Source organism: Colobus angolensis, unplaced genomic scaffold (genome assembly GCF_000951035.1).
Source record: "Colobus angolensis palliatus isolate OR3802 unplaced genomic scaffold, Cang.pa_1.0 Scaffold179, whole genome shotgun sequence".
In the NCBI taxonomy this organism is placed as follows: domain Eukaryota; kingdom Metazoa; phylum Chordata; class Mammalia; order Primates; family Cercopithecidae; genus Colobus; species Colobus angolensis.
In genome coordinates, this window is record NW_012114921.1 from 6137841 (window position 1) to 6154118 (window position 16278).

General features: G+C 38.4%; 1 protein-coding gene across 2 annotated transcripts in view; it reads left to right on the forward strand.

Annotated features, from left to right (window-relative positions):
• PAK1 (p21 protein (Cdc42/Rac)-activated kinase 1) overlaps positions 1-16278 on the forward strand; it is a 94856-nt gene that overhangs the window by 49916 nt on the left and 28662 nt on the right. For both annotated transcript variants that reach the window (XM_011938936.1, XM_011938937.1), the window contains exons 6-8: positions 9739-9858; positions 12795-12969; positions 15017-15080. In XM_011938936.1, the coding sequence (XP_011794326.1) occupies positions 9739-9858; positions 12795-12969; positions 15017-15080 (359 nt within the window). The remainder of the gene's footprint in view (positions 1-9738; positions 9859-12794; positions 12970-15016; positions 15081-16278) is intronic.

Below are 16278 nucleotides of genomic sequence, written 5' to 3' on the forward strand. Positions count from 1 at the left end.
GAGTTCGAGACCAGCCTGGTCAGCATGGTGAAACCCCATCTCTACTAAAAATATAAAAATTAGCTAGGTGTGGTGGTACATGCCTGTAATCCCAGCCACTCGGGAGGCTGAGGCAGGATAATCACTTGAACTTTGGAGGCAGAGGTTGCAGTGAGCTGAGATTATGCCACTGCCCTCCAACCTGGGTGACAAAGTGAGACTCCATCTCAAAAAAAGAAAAGAAAAAAAAGAAAGTTATAAGGTTTAAGCAACAAATGCATATAAGTGAATAGGGAATTAATGATATAAAATATAAAAGATAAAAAATTTGAGAATAAATGACAATAGAGGGTTGGTCAAGGGGATTCAAGCATAAGTAGAGAACAGAGGCAGTCGAGTGAAAAAATAAATAATAGGAGAAAAATTTCCCAGCTAGAGAAAGGCATGAGTCTTCAGATGAAGGGCCTATTAATGACCAAGTCAGATAATTGAAAAGAGATCCAAGAATAAAGAGAAAAATCTTAAAAGCTTCCAAAGAGAATATAGTTCATGTCCAAAGGAACATTAGCATCAGACATCTCGTTAGAAATAGTGGAAAAAACAGTAGTATCTTCAGAGGGATGAGGCAAATTGTTTAGAACCAAGAATTCTGTACCTAATCAAACTAATATTTTAACTATAAGGTGTCAATATAAAGATATGTTTGGACACGTGTAGATCAAAGATTACCACCCACAGATTACTTCTGAAAGGCTAAACACCAAATAGTAATAATAATTACCTCTGGGGTTGATGGTGATTGAGAATACTCACTTAAAAATATTTTTATTGGCCAGATGTGGTGGCTCACGCCTATAATCCCAGCACGCTGGGAGGCCAAGGTGGGCAGGGCACCAGAGGTGAGTTCGAGACCAGCCTGGCCAACATGATGAAACCCCATCTCTACTAAAAATACAAAAAAATTGGCTGGGCATGGTGGTGTGTGCCTGCAATCCCACCTACTCAGGAGGCTGAGGCAAAAGAATCACTTGAACCAGGGAGGCAGAGGTTGCAGTGAGCTGAGATCATGCCACTGCACTCCAGCCTGGGTGAAAGAGCAAGACCCTATCTCAAAAAAAAAAAAAAAAAAAAAAAATATTTTTATCCAGGTATTTGATTAAAAAGTCAAGTAGGACTAAAAGCCTTGTAATAAGGAGTTGTCATTCTGCGATCTCCCTTCACCATTGTCTTGGTAATCCCTTTGCATTTTTCTGTTGGTATTCCTACTTTCTCTATGCCATGTCTACATTATTTTTTGTTTACTTTTGAATTTGGTGGAGCACATCCTCTCGTAGATTTAAGAAAGTAAATGGAAAGTAAACATTTAATATCTTTCAGGTCTCAAAATGGGGGGGTTCTCTATGCTACCCTCATGTTTAATTAATACTTTAACTGCTTATAGAATTGCAGATTACACATATTTTTTCATCAGAATTTGGAAAACATTACGCTTTTGTCATCTAGCTTTCAGTACTGCTGAGTCCAAAGCCATTTTATTTATCCTTCCCTGTATATGACCAATCTTTTTTTCTACTCAGAAAGCTTGTAGGATCATCTTTGTCACCATTGCTTTGAAATTTCACAGTTGTATTCCTATTTACATCTATTTATACTGCAGGGAGCTTTGTGAACTCTTTCAGCCTGGAAACTCTACCCTCAGTTCTAGGAAATTGCTTGAATTATTTTGTTGATGATTTCTTCCCCTTGCTTCTTTTGTTCTCTCTTCCTGGAACCTCCATTATTTAGATCCTGGACATCTTTTTTTTTTTTTTTTTTTTTTTGAAATGGAGTCTCACTCTGTCACCAGGCTGGAGTGCAGTGGCGCGATCTCGCTCACTGCAACCTCCGCCTCCCAGTTCAAGCAATTCTCTTGCTTCAGCCTCCCGAGTAGCTGGGACTATAGGTGCACACCACCCCTCCCGGCTAATTTTTTTTGTATATTAGTAGAGACAGGATTTCACCATGTTGGCCAGGATGATCTCGATCTCCTGACCTTGTGATTTGCCCGCCTCGGCGTCCCAAAGTGCTGGGATTACAGGCGTGAGCCACCACGCCCAGCCCTAGATCTTGGACCTCTTAAACTGATTCTCCATTTTTTAAAGGATTTTTCTCTATTTTCCTTGCGTTTGTTTTTATTCTGAAGAATTAGGAGACTTCCTCAACTTCATCTTTCAGTCAATTTAATTTTTCATTTCTGTTCTCATGTTTAATTTTCAAGCACTTTTTTATTTTAAGCATTCTTATTTCCAGAATTGATATATTTTCTTCTCTCTAAGGAAGTTAATGATAGGCTTTCTTTGGGTGTTTTTTCCTCCCTGTTTAGTCTGGTTTTTCCAGGTAGCCCTTTGCCTCATTTGTTTTGGTTTCACACTTTTATGTTAGAGGTTTTCCTTGCATATTCAGAGGTCTGCTCATATTTATGATTGGGCTACTAAAAAGCTCACCAGAATTTTAAGCTCATTGGTGGTAAACAATTCAATACTTTTAATAAATTTGTAGAATTGTGCCACCATCACCTGAAAAAGTTCCCTGGTGCCCTTTTACCATTTATTCAAACTCCCATGCTCAACCCTAGGAAACCACTGATCTGCTTTTGGTCTTTATAAATTTGTCTTTCTAGACATTTTATATAAATAAACTCATACAACATGTAGTATTTTGTGTGTTGCTTCTTTTACTTAGCTCTGAACTTTATGTTGTAACATGTATCAGTATGGTGTATTTCATTTATTGTTATGTCCAAATCATATTCCCTTGTATGGATACATTACATTTTATTTATCTTTTCGGTTTTTTTTTCTTTTTTTGGAGACGGAGTTTCACTCTTATTGCCCAGACTAGAGTGTAATGGTGTGATCTTGGCTCACCGCAACCTCCGCCTGCTGGGTTCAAGCAATTCTCCTGCCTCAGCCTCCTGCGTAGCTGGGATTACAGGCATGCACTACCATGCCCGGCTAATTTTGTATGTGTAGTAGAGACTGGGTTTCTCCATGTTGGTCAGTCTGGTCTCGAACTCCCGACCTCAGGTGATCCACCCACCTTGGCATCCCAAAGTGCTGGGATCACAGGTGTGAGCCACCATGCCCGGCCTTATTTATCTTTTCATCAATTGATGTCTACTTGGGTTGTTCCCACTTTTTGGTCATTATGAATAATGCAGTTATGAACATTCACATACAAGGTCTTGTGTGGTCTCATTTCTTGAGAGTATATACCTAAGGAATGGAACTGCTGGGGCATGTGGTTAACTTTATGTTTAACCTTTCGAGGAACTGCCAGACTTATTTCCACAATGCTGGCCCATTTTACATTCCCACCAGCAGTTATGAAAGTTCCAGTTTCTGCATATCTTTGCCTGTCCCTGTTGTTGTCTGTCATTTTATTATAGTCATTTTAGTGGGTGTGAAGTGGTATCTCATTGTGATTTTATTTGGATTTCCTAATGGATAATGATGTTGAGCATCTTTTCATGTGCTTATTGGCCATTTATATATCTTCTTTGAAAAAATGTATTTTCTGTTATTGATCTGTAATTTAATTCGACTGTGGTCAAATAGTATATTTTATGTGATTTCAGTCTTCTTAAATTTATTGAAATGTGTTTTATGCCCCAGCATATAGTCTATCCTGGAGAATGATCCATGTGTAGTTGAAAAGAATATATACTTTGTAGACATTGGTTGAAATGTTCTTTATATGTTGGTTAGGTCAGTGTTGTTCCTTTATCCTTGCTTATTTTCCTTCTAGTTCAGTTAATTATTGAGAGTGGAGTAGTGAAATTTCCAACTAGAATTAAAATTGCTAACTATAATAGAATTGTCTCTTTCTCACTTTAATTCCAGTATCTCTTGGTTTATGCAAAACTGCTTTGTTAGGTGTACATATGTTTGTGTTGTTATATTTATAATTGTTATAATTGATAGAATTGGTATATCAGTTCTTTTGACTTTTTATCATGAAATGTCTCTGTGTCGCAAATGATACTTCTTCTCTTAAAGTCTTTTTTTTGGTGTTAATGTAGCCACTTTGGCTCTTGTGGTTACTGTTTGCCTGGTACATATTTTCCTACTGTTTCGCTTTCAGTTTATTCATGTATTTGAATCTATAACGTGTCGCTTGTAGACAACGTATAGTCAAATCTTTTTTCTTTTCAGTCTGACAATTTCTGCCTTTTGATTGGGATATTTAGACTCTTCATGTTAATGTAATTTTTGTTAGGTTTGGACTTAATGTTTACCCATTTGCTGTTTATTTTCTGTATGGATTCTGACTTTTTCTATTCCTCTTTCACTGCCTTCTTTTGTATTAATATTTATTTTTTTACTTTGCATATTTCTTTTTTTATTGTACTTTATGTTCTAGGGTACATGTGCACAACATGCAGGTTTGTTACATATGTAACAAACCGTGTTGGTTTGCTGCACCCATTAACTCATTTACATTAGCTATATCTCCTAATGCTATCCCTCCCCCCTCCCCAACTATATTAATATTTTCATTGTGTCATTTAAATTCTTTTTTAAACTGTATTTCTTGGTGGCTATTTTATGTCTTATACATTTTAATTTATTACAATCTACTTGACATTAATAGTAACTGAATTCCCAATATATCTTCATTCCCTGCCCCTTCTTTGTTCTGTTACTGCCATTCATTCATATACACGAATGTGTATGAATGTGTGTATGTGCGTGTATGTACTGTATATGTTGGAAGCCTAACAATTGCTTTATACAATTATGTTTTTTAAAGAAGTTAATGGAAGAAATAACAAAAAGTATTTTTTTAGAGTGTTCCATGTTAATCTACATATTTACCATTTCCTCTGCTCTCCATTATTACTTGTGGATTTGAGTTACTATTTGGTATTACTTCCTTTCAGTCTGATGGACTTCTCAGAGTATTTCTTGTAAATCAGGTCTGATAGCAATAAATTCTCTTTCTCTTTGTTAATCTGGAATGTTTTCATTTCATCTTCATTTTGAAGGATAGTTTTCTTGGGTATAGATTTCTTGATTGGCAGTTTTTTAAAATTTCAGCTGTTTGAATATGTCATCCCACTGCCTTTTGGCCTCCATTGTTTCTGATCAGAAGTTTTTATTTTGATTTTTAAAATATAATGATCAGCAGTCAGCTGTTAATCATACTGATTGGCCTTGTACATGATGTCAGTTTTCTCTAATTGCTTTAAATATTTTCATGTTGGCTTTAGCTTTTGGCAGTCTGACTGTGCGTTTAGGTGGTCTTTTTTTTTTTTTTTTTAATTTTTCTTTTACTGAGACGGAGTCTCGCTCTGTCGCCCAGGCTGGAGTACAGTGGTGCGATCTTGGTTCGCTGCAACCTCCTGAGTTCAGGCAATGCTCTTGCCTCAGCCTTCTGAGTAGCTGGAATTTCAGGTGTGTGCCACCACACCCAGCTAATTTTTGTATTTTTAGCAGAGATGGGGTTTCACCATATTGTTCAGGCTGGTCTCAAACTCCTGACCTCAAGTGATCCACCTACCTCATCCTTCCAAAGTGCTGGGATTACAGGCATGAGCCACCGTGCCCAGCCAGGTGTGAATCTTTTTGTGTTTTTCCTACTTGGGATTTATTGAGGTTCTTGGATCTGTAGATTTATATCTTTTATCAAATTTAGGAAGTTTTATCCATTCTTTCTTTAAATATTTTTTCGGCTTTTTTTTTTTTCTTCCTCAGAGACTCTTATTATATGTATGCTGGTGTGCTTTATGTTGTTTCACAATTCTTTGATGCTCTGTTTTTTACTTTAATTTTTTTACCTCAGTTCTTTATATTAGATAATTTCTATGGCTCCATTTTCTTTTTTTTTGTTGTTGTTTGAGACAGAGTCTTACTCTGTCGCCCAGGCTGGAGTGCAGTGGCACTTTCTCGGCTCACTGCAACCTCTGCCTCCTGAGTTCAAGCGATTCTCTTGCCTCAGCCTCCTGAGTAACTGGGACAACAGGCACGTGCCACCGTACCTGGCTAATTTGATTTTTATATTTAGTAGAGATAGGGTTTCACCATATTGGCCAGGCTGGTCTCAAACTCCTGACTTCATGATCCGCCCACCTTGGCCTCCCAAAGTGCTGGGATTACAGGCGTGAGCCACCGCACTCGACCTCCATTTTAAAATTCATTGATTGTTTTGCCATATAGAGTCCCTTGTTTAGCTCTCTGGTGAGTTTTTCATTTGTTATTTTATCCTTCAACTGCAGTATTTCCATTTGGTTCATTTGAAGTAATTTCTACTGAGAATTTGATTCATTGTTGTTATGCATTCTTTTAACTCTTAAAACATTGTTTCTTTTAGTTTTTTGAATGTATTTATATCTGAGTTGAAATCTTTATTCTCTAAAGCCAACATTTGGGGACATTCAGAGAGTGTCTGTGGATTGCTTTTTTCCCCCTAGGGCATACTTTCCTGTTTCTTTCTATATCTTACGATTTCTTGTTGAAAATTCAGTATTTAGATAATATTCTGTACCAATTCTGGATACTGATAGCCCCCTCCCCAAAAAAAGTTGCTAGCTTTTTTGTTTATTTGTTGGTTTTGTATTATCTTACTAGGGATAAATCTGTGAAATAGTCTCTATCTGTGGTCATTGATTTCATTGCTCAGTGTTTGTTTTTTTGTTTGTTTTTTTTTTGTAGTGGTTTTGTTGTTTTGTTTTGTTGCAGCCTGGCTTTCCAGAGATTGCTTCTATGTTTGCTTAGCTGAATCTTTAGCCAATGATTTGACAGAGATGGTGCTCAAAAACTTCAACTCTGTAAGGCTTCTTTCCTCTACTGATGGATCTGTGTATAGGTAGGGGAGTGCATTTACTGTTTAGGCCTTTTTCACGTCTGTTCCAGCTGTTACTTTCTGTTGGGCTCTTTTTAATCTTTTATGTGCATGCACACAGCCAGGCATGTGTGATTAGCATGAGGCTTTTCTAGTGTCTGCTGTGCCTGTAAACAGCCTTAGCAGAAATTAGTTTGCCCTACTCAGGACTGTAACCTCAGGCTAGTAGAACTGAATAGTTGGCCCTCTGCCACTACCATCTTTGGAAGTCACTTCCAATGACAGTGCCAATGGGCCTGGGCATTGCCCACATCTCCAGCAGAAAGTGAATGTTCTTGGACTATGCAGTTATGCCCTGGGCTGCCCTGGTGGAACCCCCACAAATTCTGGAGTTGGGGCTGGGATGGATGGGAGCATCCCTTACCCAGAATGCCAGAGATTCTATTTTTAACCCAAAGATTGAGTTTATCAGTCATGAACACTTCTCAGTATTTTGTTGACCTTTGTTGGATTTCCAGGGAACTGAAATGGTTTTTGTCAATATTGTCCAGATTTATAGTTGTTTTTTGGGGAGAGGATTTGCCAGTCTTCTCTCTCTGCCATATCTGGCAGTCTGCTTATAATATTTTTAAAAAGATAAAAGACATATTATTCTGGGCTATAATAAAAGATGCATTAGAGAAGGCAAGACTGGGTGCCCAAAAAGCAATGAGGAAGACTTGTAAAGCATTGGTAAAGGTAAGAGAATATGGTGCCTAAGTGAAAGCAGTGGTTATGAGGCTAAGGAACAGAGGGTTTAATGGAAAGAACTTTTTGAATCCTGATATGGTTTGTTTTCCATTTTACCATACTGCTTCTCACGGAGTGGGGAAACGATTTTATGTTTAGTCAGGTATCAATCCTTGGTCTCCCTATCCCAAGGAAAAGTATCAAGTTGATCTTGTTGTGTGGTAAGCATAGTCTTCCTACTGGGACAGAATGCTTGGTGAACATGCACTGGCTACCATCTCCTCTCTGGGTTGGGTTGATTCCTTACATCTTTCTAGCTCTTTACCATTTTCAGTGATTTTATGTTCACTTTGCCTCATTTCATCCATTTAATGGCCCTCTGAGGTAGGCAGAAAGCTGTAGTCATTATCCCTATTTTATATATTAAAAATGTGAGACTTAACTTAGACCCTTGCCCAAGGACACAGGGCTAACAAGTAAAAATCCAGGTAATAACCTAGACCTTTCTCTCTCTGACAGATGTTAATATCACTGCCCAAAGCTATCACCTATGGAAGACAGACTCTTTTACTGAGGAAGGTGATGAAATCCCCTTCTCTACAGTTTTATAAAGCAAATAAACCTAGTGTTCATAGTATACATCAGGGGAGCTCCAGGGCTACCTGATGATGAAGAGCCTTGCTGAGTCAACTTTATTCCCACGTTAGGTTTTTGTTAAATTTTGTTGACTAGTGGGGAGAAAATAAATTAGAGCAGAAAAATATCGAAATACATATTTTGACAGTTAGAGAACCTCTATTGAGTTTTGGAACTGAAAACGATTTAAGGTCATCCCTCAGATTATAACACTCCTCTTCCTTCACATTCCTCAGGTGATTAAACTTCAAACCAAGAGGACAGATTTATTACCTGTGGTCACCACAACTGCTTATATATGCCCGGCACTGTCAGTTTTTAAGTTATGCTTTGTGCTGGAGGCCCTATTAAAGTCTATGAGAGTGCCAGTTTTTCCTACTTTTGTATGTCAAATGTGGTAAAAGACAGTCTCCCACAGTCAGTAGCTCTAGTATATTATTCCTTAGTTCTTCCATTTATCCCGTTATTCTGACTCTTGACCTTCCTCTTAGGAGGCTCCAGGTGTCAGGCAGGAGGGGCTCTCATCCTCTGTCTATCTCCTATACCAGATGGTCACTACTTTAGGACATGGACCATCTTTTTCATCTTTGTACATTTATGTCAACAGTATCTATCACAGTCTTACTGAGCACAAAGTAGGTGCTCTGAAAATACCTGAAACTATTGAATTATATCAGTATATATTAAAAGATCCCCATTGCCTCTCCAGTTCTTTGCTGACCAAATGATAGAATCATTTGATCTCTATCAAAAATCTCATGTTTTGGAGGCATTTTGTCTCTTAATTCTGTGTAATAAATAGTAATGGTATGCTATTTGTGCCTGGACCTGCCCTAAAACCTGCCACTCTTGGCCCAGCTCTGTTACGGTTTGCATAGGGAAATCAGGTTGTCACAGATTGTGAGCAGATCTAATTAGTGATAAGTTCCATTCCAGGGTAGGGCAGAAGCTTAGGGAAATAGTATCCAGTCTGGGGAGAAATTCATTGTTCTCTTTAGACAACATGATCCTGATGCTAATGTTCTTTATCTTCAGGTTGAGGTGAGGACCCCTGGTGACGTAATGAGTCCAAGAGATTTTTGCAAAGAGAGGAAAAGGACAGGGCAAAAGCCTGTTTAGACTGCCATTTACCATATCAGGAGAGAGTAAGAAATTATAATGATGAATTTTGAAAAATTAGAAACTTTTGATCCCTTCCCTACATTTCATACTTTATTTCCTATTCAGTATGGAGAGCAAAATTCATAGAAAGAAGGTACTGTGAGCTTGTCTTCAGGGGTTGGGTTGGGGGAGAGGCAGGTAGAAAAGCTGTAAGCTAGCTTCCCATTGACAGTTAGGCTTTGGGTGGGAGAAGGAAGCTCCAAGGGACTGAGTGGATAGTGATGGCTAAGAGAAGAGGGAGAAACAGATTGAGTTTCTGAGACTAGCTACACGGAGGTGAGAGCTTGGAGGCTAATGTGGATTTCAGAAGGGGTATCAGGTTGGGGTTTCTCCCTGGGGGGTTTGGTGATCCTGATAGTTAAGTTCCATGGCAGCTGGACCAGATGTGTCTTGCTTTTCTTCTTTGCACAGAATGTGAAGGCTGTGTCTGAGACTCCTGCAGTGCCACCAGTTTCAGAAGATGAGGATGATGATGATGATGATGCTACCCCACCACCAGTGATTGCTCCACGCCCAGAGCACACAAAATCTGTGAGTCTTTGGGACCTGGACAGTTTTGTGATTTATTAGAGTAAGTGGGGAGAGGGAGGAGTTGGTGCTAAGACCTAGAAATTTAATATTCTGGTAGGGGTCCTTAGATTTTGGAGCTGGTGAAATCACTGAACTACCTTGACTAAAGGTACTTTCTGTATGATTAAAGACAAAAAGTGGTGTATTTATTTATCATCGGTTTGCAGATAGTCCCAAAGTGTCCTATGTAATTGATGTTTATACTAATCCAGTCTTGGTTTGCTTAGCCTGTTCTCGACAGATAGGACAGGAAGATACACAGGATTGATGCAGGGACAGGAAGATATACAGGATTAGTGGAGGACAAACATAAATTATTCCAGTCTCCAGGGAAGCAACAAATTGTCTTGCTACAGATCTTTTCTTCTCTGTTAAATATGCAGTGTTCAGCCTCTTAGAGTATTATCGATAATACTGAAAGACCCAAGAGACTTTATAAATACATTAGCGCTATTAATATGCTGGGCATCAGGAGTGCATTTTGATGCTGGATATTGGCAATGATTTCTATTTAACTTTCTTTGAGGTTCCTGCATCTGAGAATAGCCATAGTCCCTCTACCCTTGCTTTGAAAAATCTAGTCTCTGTGCCTTTTACTTAATTTGACATCACTGAGCACTGACCTGCCATCAGATGATACTCTACTAATGTTTCTTTGTTTAGGTCCATAATGAAGGAACCATCTAGCACTTCTGTGATCTTGAAAAAAAAATAAATAAATAAAAAAGGGCTACCTCTGGAATATAGCATTCAGGGAGGTGTTCAAACAGAAATTGGTTGAGTGACTATTGGAGATGCTGTGGAGGAAATTCAAAGGAATTATATGACCCTTTAAGATGAGAACTTATAAACAGAATCTGTGGGATCATCTTCTCTGTAGGTCACTAAGTTACCTTAAGGGAAAATGGGCTTCAAAATTGGAGAGTTGTTAACACTGATATGTTTTTTTTTATTTGTAGGCATGTTCATTTAAAACATTTTTTTCCCCACTAAACCATGAACACCTCAAAAAGTAGAGGAAATCTATATATATGTATTTCTAGTGTTTAACATAGTTCTTGGCACCTGCAGAGGTAGGTAAATATCAGAGGATAGTAAATATTGAATTAATTAATTAATTGATCTTCATAGCATTTCTTTCTAAAAGGGTATTGTTAATTCCTAATTTATAGAAGAAACATCTGAGATTTGGAGAGGTGAATTGATCTGCCCAATCTCTTAGTAAACTAAAGAGCCAGGATTTGAAAGCAGGTAGTTAACCCCAACTCCAGGTTGTTTTCCACCATAGCACAGTGGTATTTTTGTGTGTACAAACCTGTGCTAGGAGCCAGAGAAGGAGACTATTAGAGAAGGAAAAGGCAAAGTTTCTGTCTTCAAAGAGACATATCAAGACAGGCAAAAGAGGACAAGGCATGAAAGTATAGGTTTAGATACCTGGGATATAGTTTGTCTACAGGTACAAGAATAGAAATTTGAGAAATCGTTATACTAGAGTAGTAATCAGGAAAGAAACCATCACCTCTGATCTCAGTGTCTTGGCTTATTGCTGTTCCCACTACTGGAAAGTTCTCTCCCATTTCCACCTATTAAAAGCCTTTCCAGTCAAAAGGTAGCATGGTCAAGCAGTCCAAGGTGCAGGATTTAGTAGGCTTTAGTCTCTGTGGAGCCATGGGTTTGAGTCCCACTGCTGCAAATGGCTTTGCATCATCCAGATAAATGATCATCATAGATAAATGATCCTCTGTTCTTTGTGGAAACCTATCCATCCTTCAGGATCCAGCTGCAGGATCCTGTTTGTTTATTTATTCCATCAAATATTTACCTGAATGTTTGCTTTTTTTCAGTAAGTGGTTAGATGAAGAAACTCAGGGATGAATGACCCACATTCCCTGTCTTTATACAGTTTATGGACTATCCAGAGATAATTGTGATATTTTTATGATAAAATCTGATAAATACCTTGAAGCATCTCCTAGGAAAAAGTGTAACTTATGATCACTTCTGTACCTCAGTAGTATATAGCTTGCTCATTTTTTAATAACGTATATCACTTTCTGCCTTGTAGTTATGATTTTCTCACCTCCTTTATGAGAATGAGAGGATGGGGCAGCATTTTGTAGAGGGTGAGGCAACAAGTAGATTCTCAGTAAATGTTATGTAAATGAATGAATAGGACATTTAATATTTTTAAAAGGTAAAGTCTGAGTGCTTAATGTCTGCTGGGGATGATTCTGATTACCTAACATATTAATCAGTTTACTCCTACAGCAACCCCAAAGATAAGTATCATTATTATCACCATGTTATAGATGAGGAAACTGAAACACAGAGAAGTTAAATAACCTGCCCAAAGTCAGGCAGAAGGTAAGAATAAGAGTTGGGAATTTAGTTCAGGCAATCAGGTCCCAGAGTCTATGTTCTAAATCACCACACTCTACTGCCTCTTGATGAAGAACAAAAGTAGTTCCTTCCCTGCAAGGGTTTAGGATGTAAGGAGGGAATAACTCAATAGAAGTTGGTGTTGTGCTAGTAATGCAAAGTGCTGTGGGAATACAGGATATTTCTTTTAGCTTGGGGAAGCATAAAATATTATAGATGAAGGGGATCCTTATCTAATAGAATTGTCTTTAACTAATTTCTTTTGATAGTTGTCTAGCCTCTATTGAATATCTTTAGTGCTGAGACTCACTTCTTTTGTTTACAGTGAGAGTACGGAAGGCCATTTTACCCAGAATGGATGGGCCTGGGCACAGAGGAGGAGTAATACAGATTTTGACATAGGAGAAAGGATGAATTTATTGGGGTTTGCTCTGTGGATGTTCTAACCTCACATCTAGGAGAGGTTCCCCTGTGCTAACAAAGGCTGGTCTTGCCAAAATTTTGCCCCAATAATGCAGGTATACACACGGTCTGTGATTGAACCACTTCCTGTCACTTCAACTCGGGATGTGGCTACATCTCCCATTTCACCTACTGAAAATAACACCACTCCACCAGATGCTTTGACCCGGAATACTGAGAAGCAGAAGAAGAAGCCTAAAATGTCTGATGAGGAGATCTTGGAGAAATTACGTAAGGAATTTGTCGCTTTCTGAACCTTTCTTTGCTTTATGACTGGTCAAGCACAGAGATTTCCTGGTCGTAGGCTTGGTCCATGCAGCTGGCTGGCCATGCTTGGTACCTTAGCCTCAGACTGCTTCTCCACCCTGCCTCTGCACCTGTGTTCCCTGTCTCACAGCCCTGGTTGGATACTGTGTTAGGATGGGGATGTGGTGAGAGAGTGTAGATAGCTCACTTTGAGGGCAAGGTACCCCTCACCCCTAGGCATGTGTTATAGAGATGACAAATAGTTTTTCTCTAATGAATTGTCTAGAATGCCATGTTTGAGAAAGACTGAGGACCTAGTGGAAAAGGGCGCTGTGATTGATTATTGATGTTTTGCCATTGACCTAGGAGAAGACAGATCTGCCATCTTGGTTGTAGGAAAAGAGGGAAGGGAAGTTAACATTTTATGTATCAAATGACAAGCAAAATATTTTCTTGATTTTTTAAAAATTTAATTCTCTTATTAACCCTGTGAAGAAAAGTGTTGTGATCCTAATTTTTGCTATTAAGATAATCTGAGGCTCAGGGAGGCTAAATATCCTGCCCAAAATCACACAGCTAAAAAGTGACAGGGCTGAGGTTAGAACACAGTTTTTGTTCCTGTAAGTAGAACATACTGCCTCTTGCTGTCAAGTGGAAACTTCCATTTTACTTTCTTTAGCTGCCAGAAATGGGGGTATGTTAGGGTAGCTTATTTCTGTGTTTCAGTAAACTGCAGGAGAATTCATATTAGAAGGAAGAACTAGGTTGATCTGTGGGCTTGGAAGAATCATTTGACAAGGGCTTTAATTTATTCACTGTGTCTACTTACTTCCAAAAAGGATTCAATGTGACTGATTTGGCGATGTCTGCAAACTGGCATTGCTTTCTGGTTCTCTAGTTCTTCCTGATTAATTCCTATATGACTTTAAAACAAATTTTCACTGTTTTAAAAATTGCCCTTTTCTGGATCCCTCATAAAATGACAAAGTAAGAAAAGCCACTTACCTAGTCATCTGTTTACTCCTATATGTGGTCTTGTTCTCTAAACCAGAGTTTTGTTTTGTTTTTTTTAACAATAACATTTAGAATTATGATTCAGAATTAAGACTTGGCCTGGGAGTTAGGACACTTGAATTGAAGCTTCTGCTCAGCCACTGACTTGTCTTAGGCAATTTTCTACTGTTCTCTAAACCTCATTTTTCTCATTTTTAAAATAGGGATGTTAATACTTGTCTCATTTGCAAATCTAATGAGGTAATATGTGTGAAAAGTACCAATTCCTAGTAATTGGGTATTAATGGAGAGTACAGTGGACCGGGAGACTAAAAATGAAACTCCTAATCTTAGCTCTGACACCAATTTGCTGTGTGACCTTGGGGAAGTATCTTCTTTCCTTCTGTGGGCCTCAATTTCTCCATCTCTAAAATACAAGTTGTAAAACCCAATGGAAAACCTCTATGTCATTGTGCTTGAAATATTCTTTGTTGTAAACGTCTTCTCTACTTTATCTCTCTGGCTTTTACTTAAAGTAGAAATCAGTCCATATGTTACCTTTCTGAAGCTTTTCCAGTCTTTTTTTTTTTTTTTTGGTGCCTCTTTCTGTACCCCTTTGGTATTTATCATAGCAATTATGTTTTCATGGAACTTTATGCTTACTTATCTGTCTCCTCCATGAAATTGACCTTCTAGAGAGGAGGAAGTGCCTTGACTGTGTCATATCTCTTCATTCCTAACACAACATATGGCTTGGTGCGTATTAAATGAGTAAATATTTACTGATTGTATTAATTAAAATATGAATGACTTTTAGGAGTTTAGAAATGGAATAGCTTGCTGTGAATCAAAGCAGTCAAGGTGATGAAACTTTTGGTTGAGACTTATGGGGGAAAAACTGAGGGCCTCTTTAGCATGCTTTTTGGCTATTGGAGGTAGTTCTTTAACCCATGCCAACTCCAGGGTTTGGGGAAATGTGGGAACTTTTTTGTATCTTGATTTGGGAAAAAATGATTCATGGTCTCTGTTTCTTTCAAAGGAAGCATAGTGAGTGTGGGCGATCCTAAGAAGAAATATACACGGTTTGAGAAGATTGGACAAGGGTTAGTAGGGGCATTTTCTTTCCCTGGAGAAGTGACTTTAAAGTGTGTGTGCTGGCATATATGATTTTGCTTTTGTTTTGCCTCTCATAAACCTTGTTCTTCTTTCTCCACTTCACCCCTCACCCATCTGGAGTTGTTATGTTAGAATGACTTCAGATTTGGCAGAATTGCGCTTAATATGAGAGATGTGCCATTAGCTGACCATGTGGCTAAAAATACCCCTGCAGTGACAGTGAGAGAACGATTTTTTTTCTTAGCACAAAACCAGCTTCCCAAATTATAACTCTGCTTTTCTGGATGAACCCTGTTTGTCCTAGTACTGAGCTCCAACAGCACTAATATAAAATGGAAGACCCAGAAATACAAACCCTGCTACTAGTGTGATAGGACCTATTTTTCTAGGTAGATGCCAGAATTTATCCATCTGGCATTCATCCTTCCCTGTATCTTGTATGCTGCCCTCAGTGTAATGAATTCAGCAAATCTTAACTGAGTTCCTATTGTGTGCTAGGCACTATGAATTCAGAGACAATCTGTGCTTTCAAGGACCTCAAGTCAACAGAAAAAGATAGGCAAACAATTGTATAGTCATATGTCGCTTAACAAAGGGGATATGTTCTGAGAAGTTCATCCTTAGGCAATTTTGTCATGTGAGCATCATAGAGTGAACACAAAACTAAATAGTATAGCCTACTACACACCTAGGCTATATGATGTAGCCTCTTGCTCCTAGGCTACAAGCCTGTACAGCATGTTACTGTACTGAATACTCTAGGCAGTTGTAACACAATGGTAGTTGTATATCTAAACATAGAAAAGGTATGGTAAAAATACAGCATAAAAGATAAAAAAAAAAAAAAGGTGTATTTGTATAGGGCACTTACCATGGATGGAGCTTGTAGGACTGGAAGTTGCTCTGGGTGAGTCAGTGAGTAGTGAGTGAATGTGGAGACCTAGGACATTACTGTGTACACTACTGTAGACTTTATAAACACTGTACACTTAGACTGTGCATTACATTTATTAAAAAACAAAGTAATTGTGCTATGACGTTGTAACAGCTACAGTGTTACTGGGTGATAGGAATTTTTCAGCTCCATCATAATCTTATGGGACCACCATCATGTGTGGTCCATTGTTGACTGAAACGTCGTTATGTGACACATGACTGTCCTGTGTTTTTAAAGTGTTTGGCTGT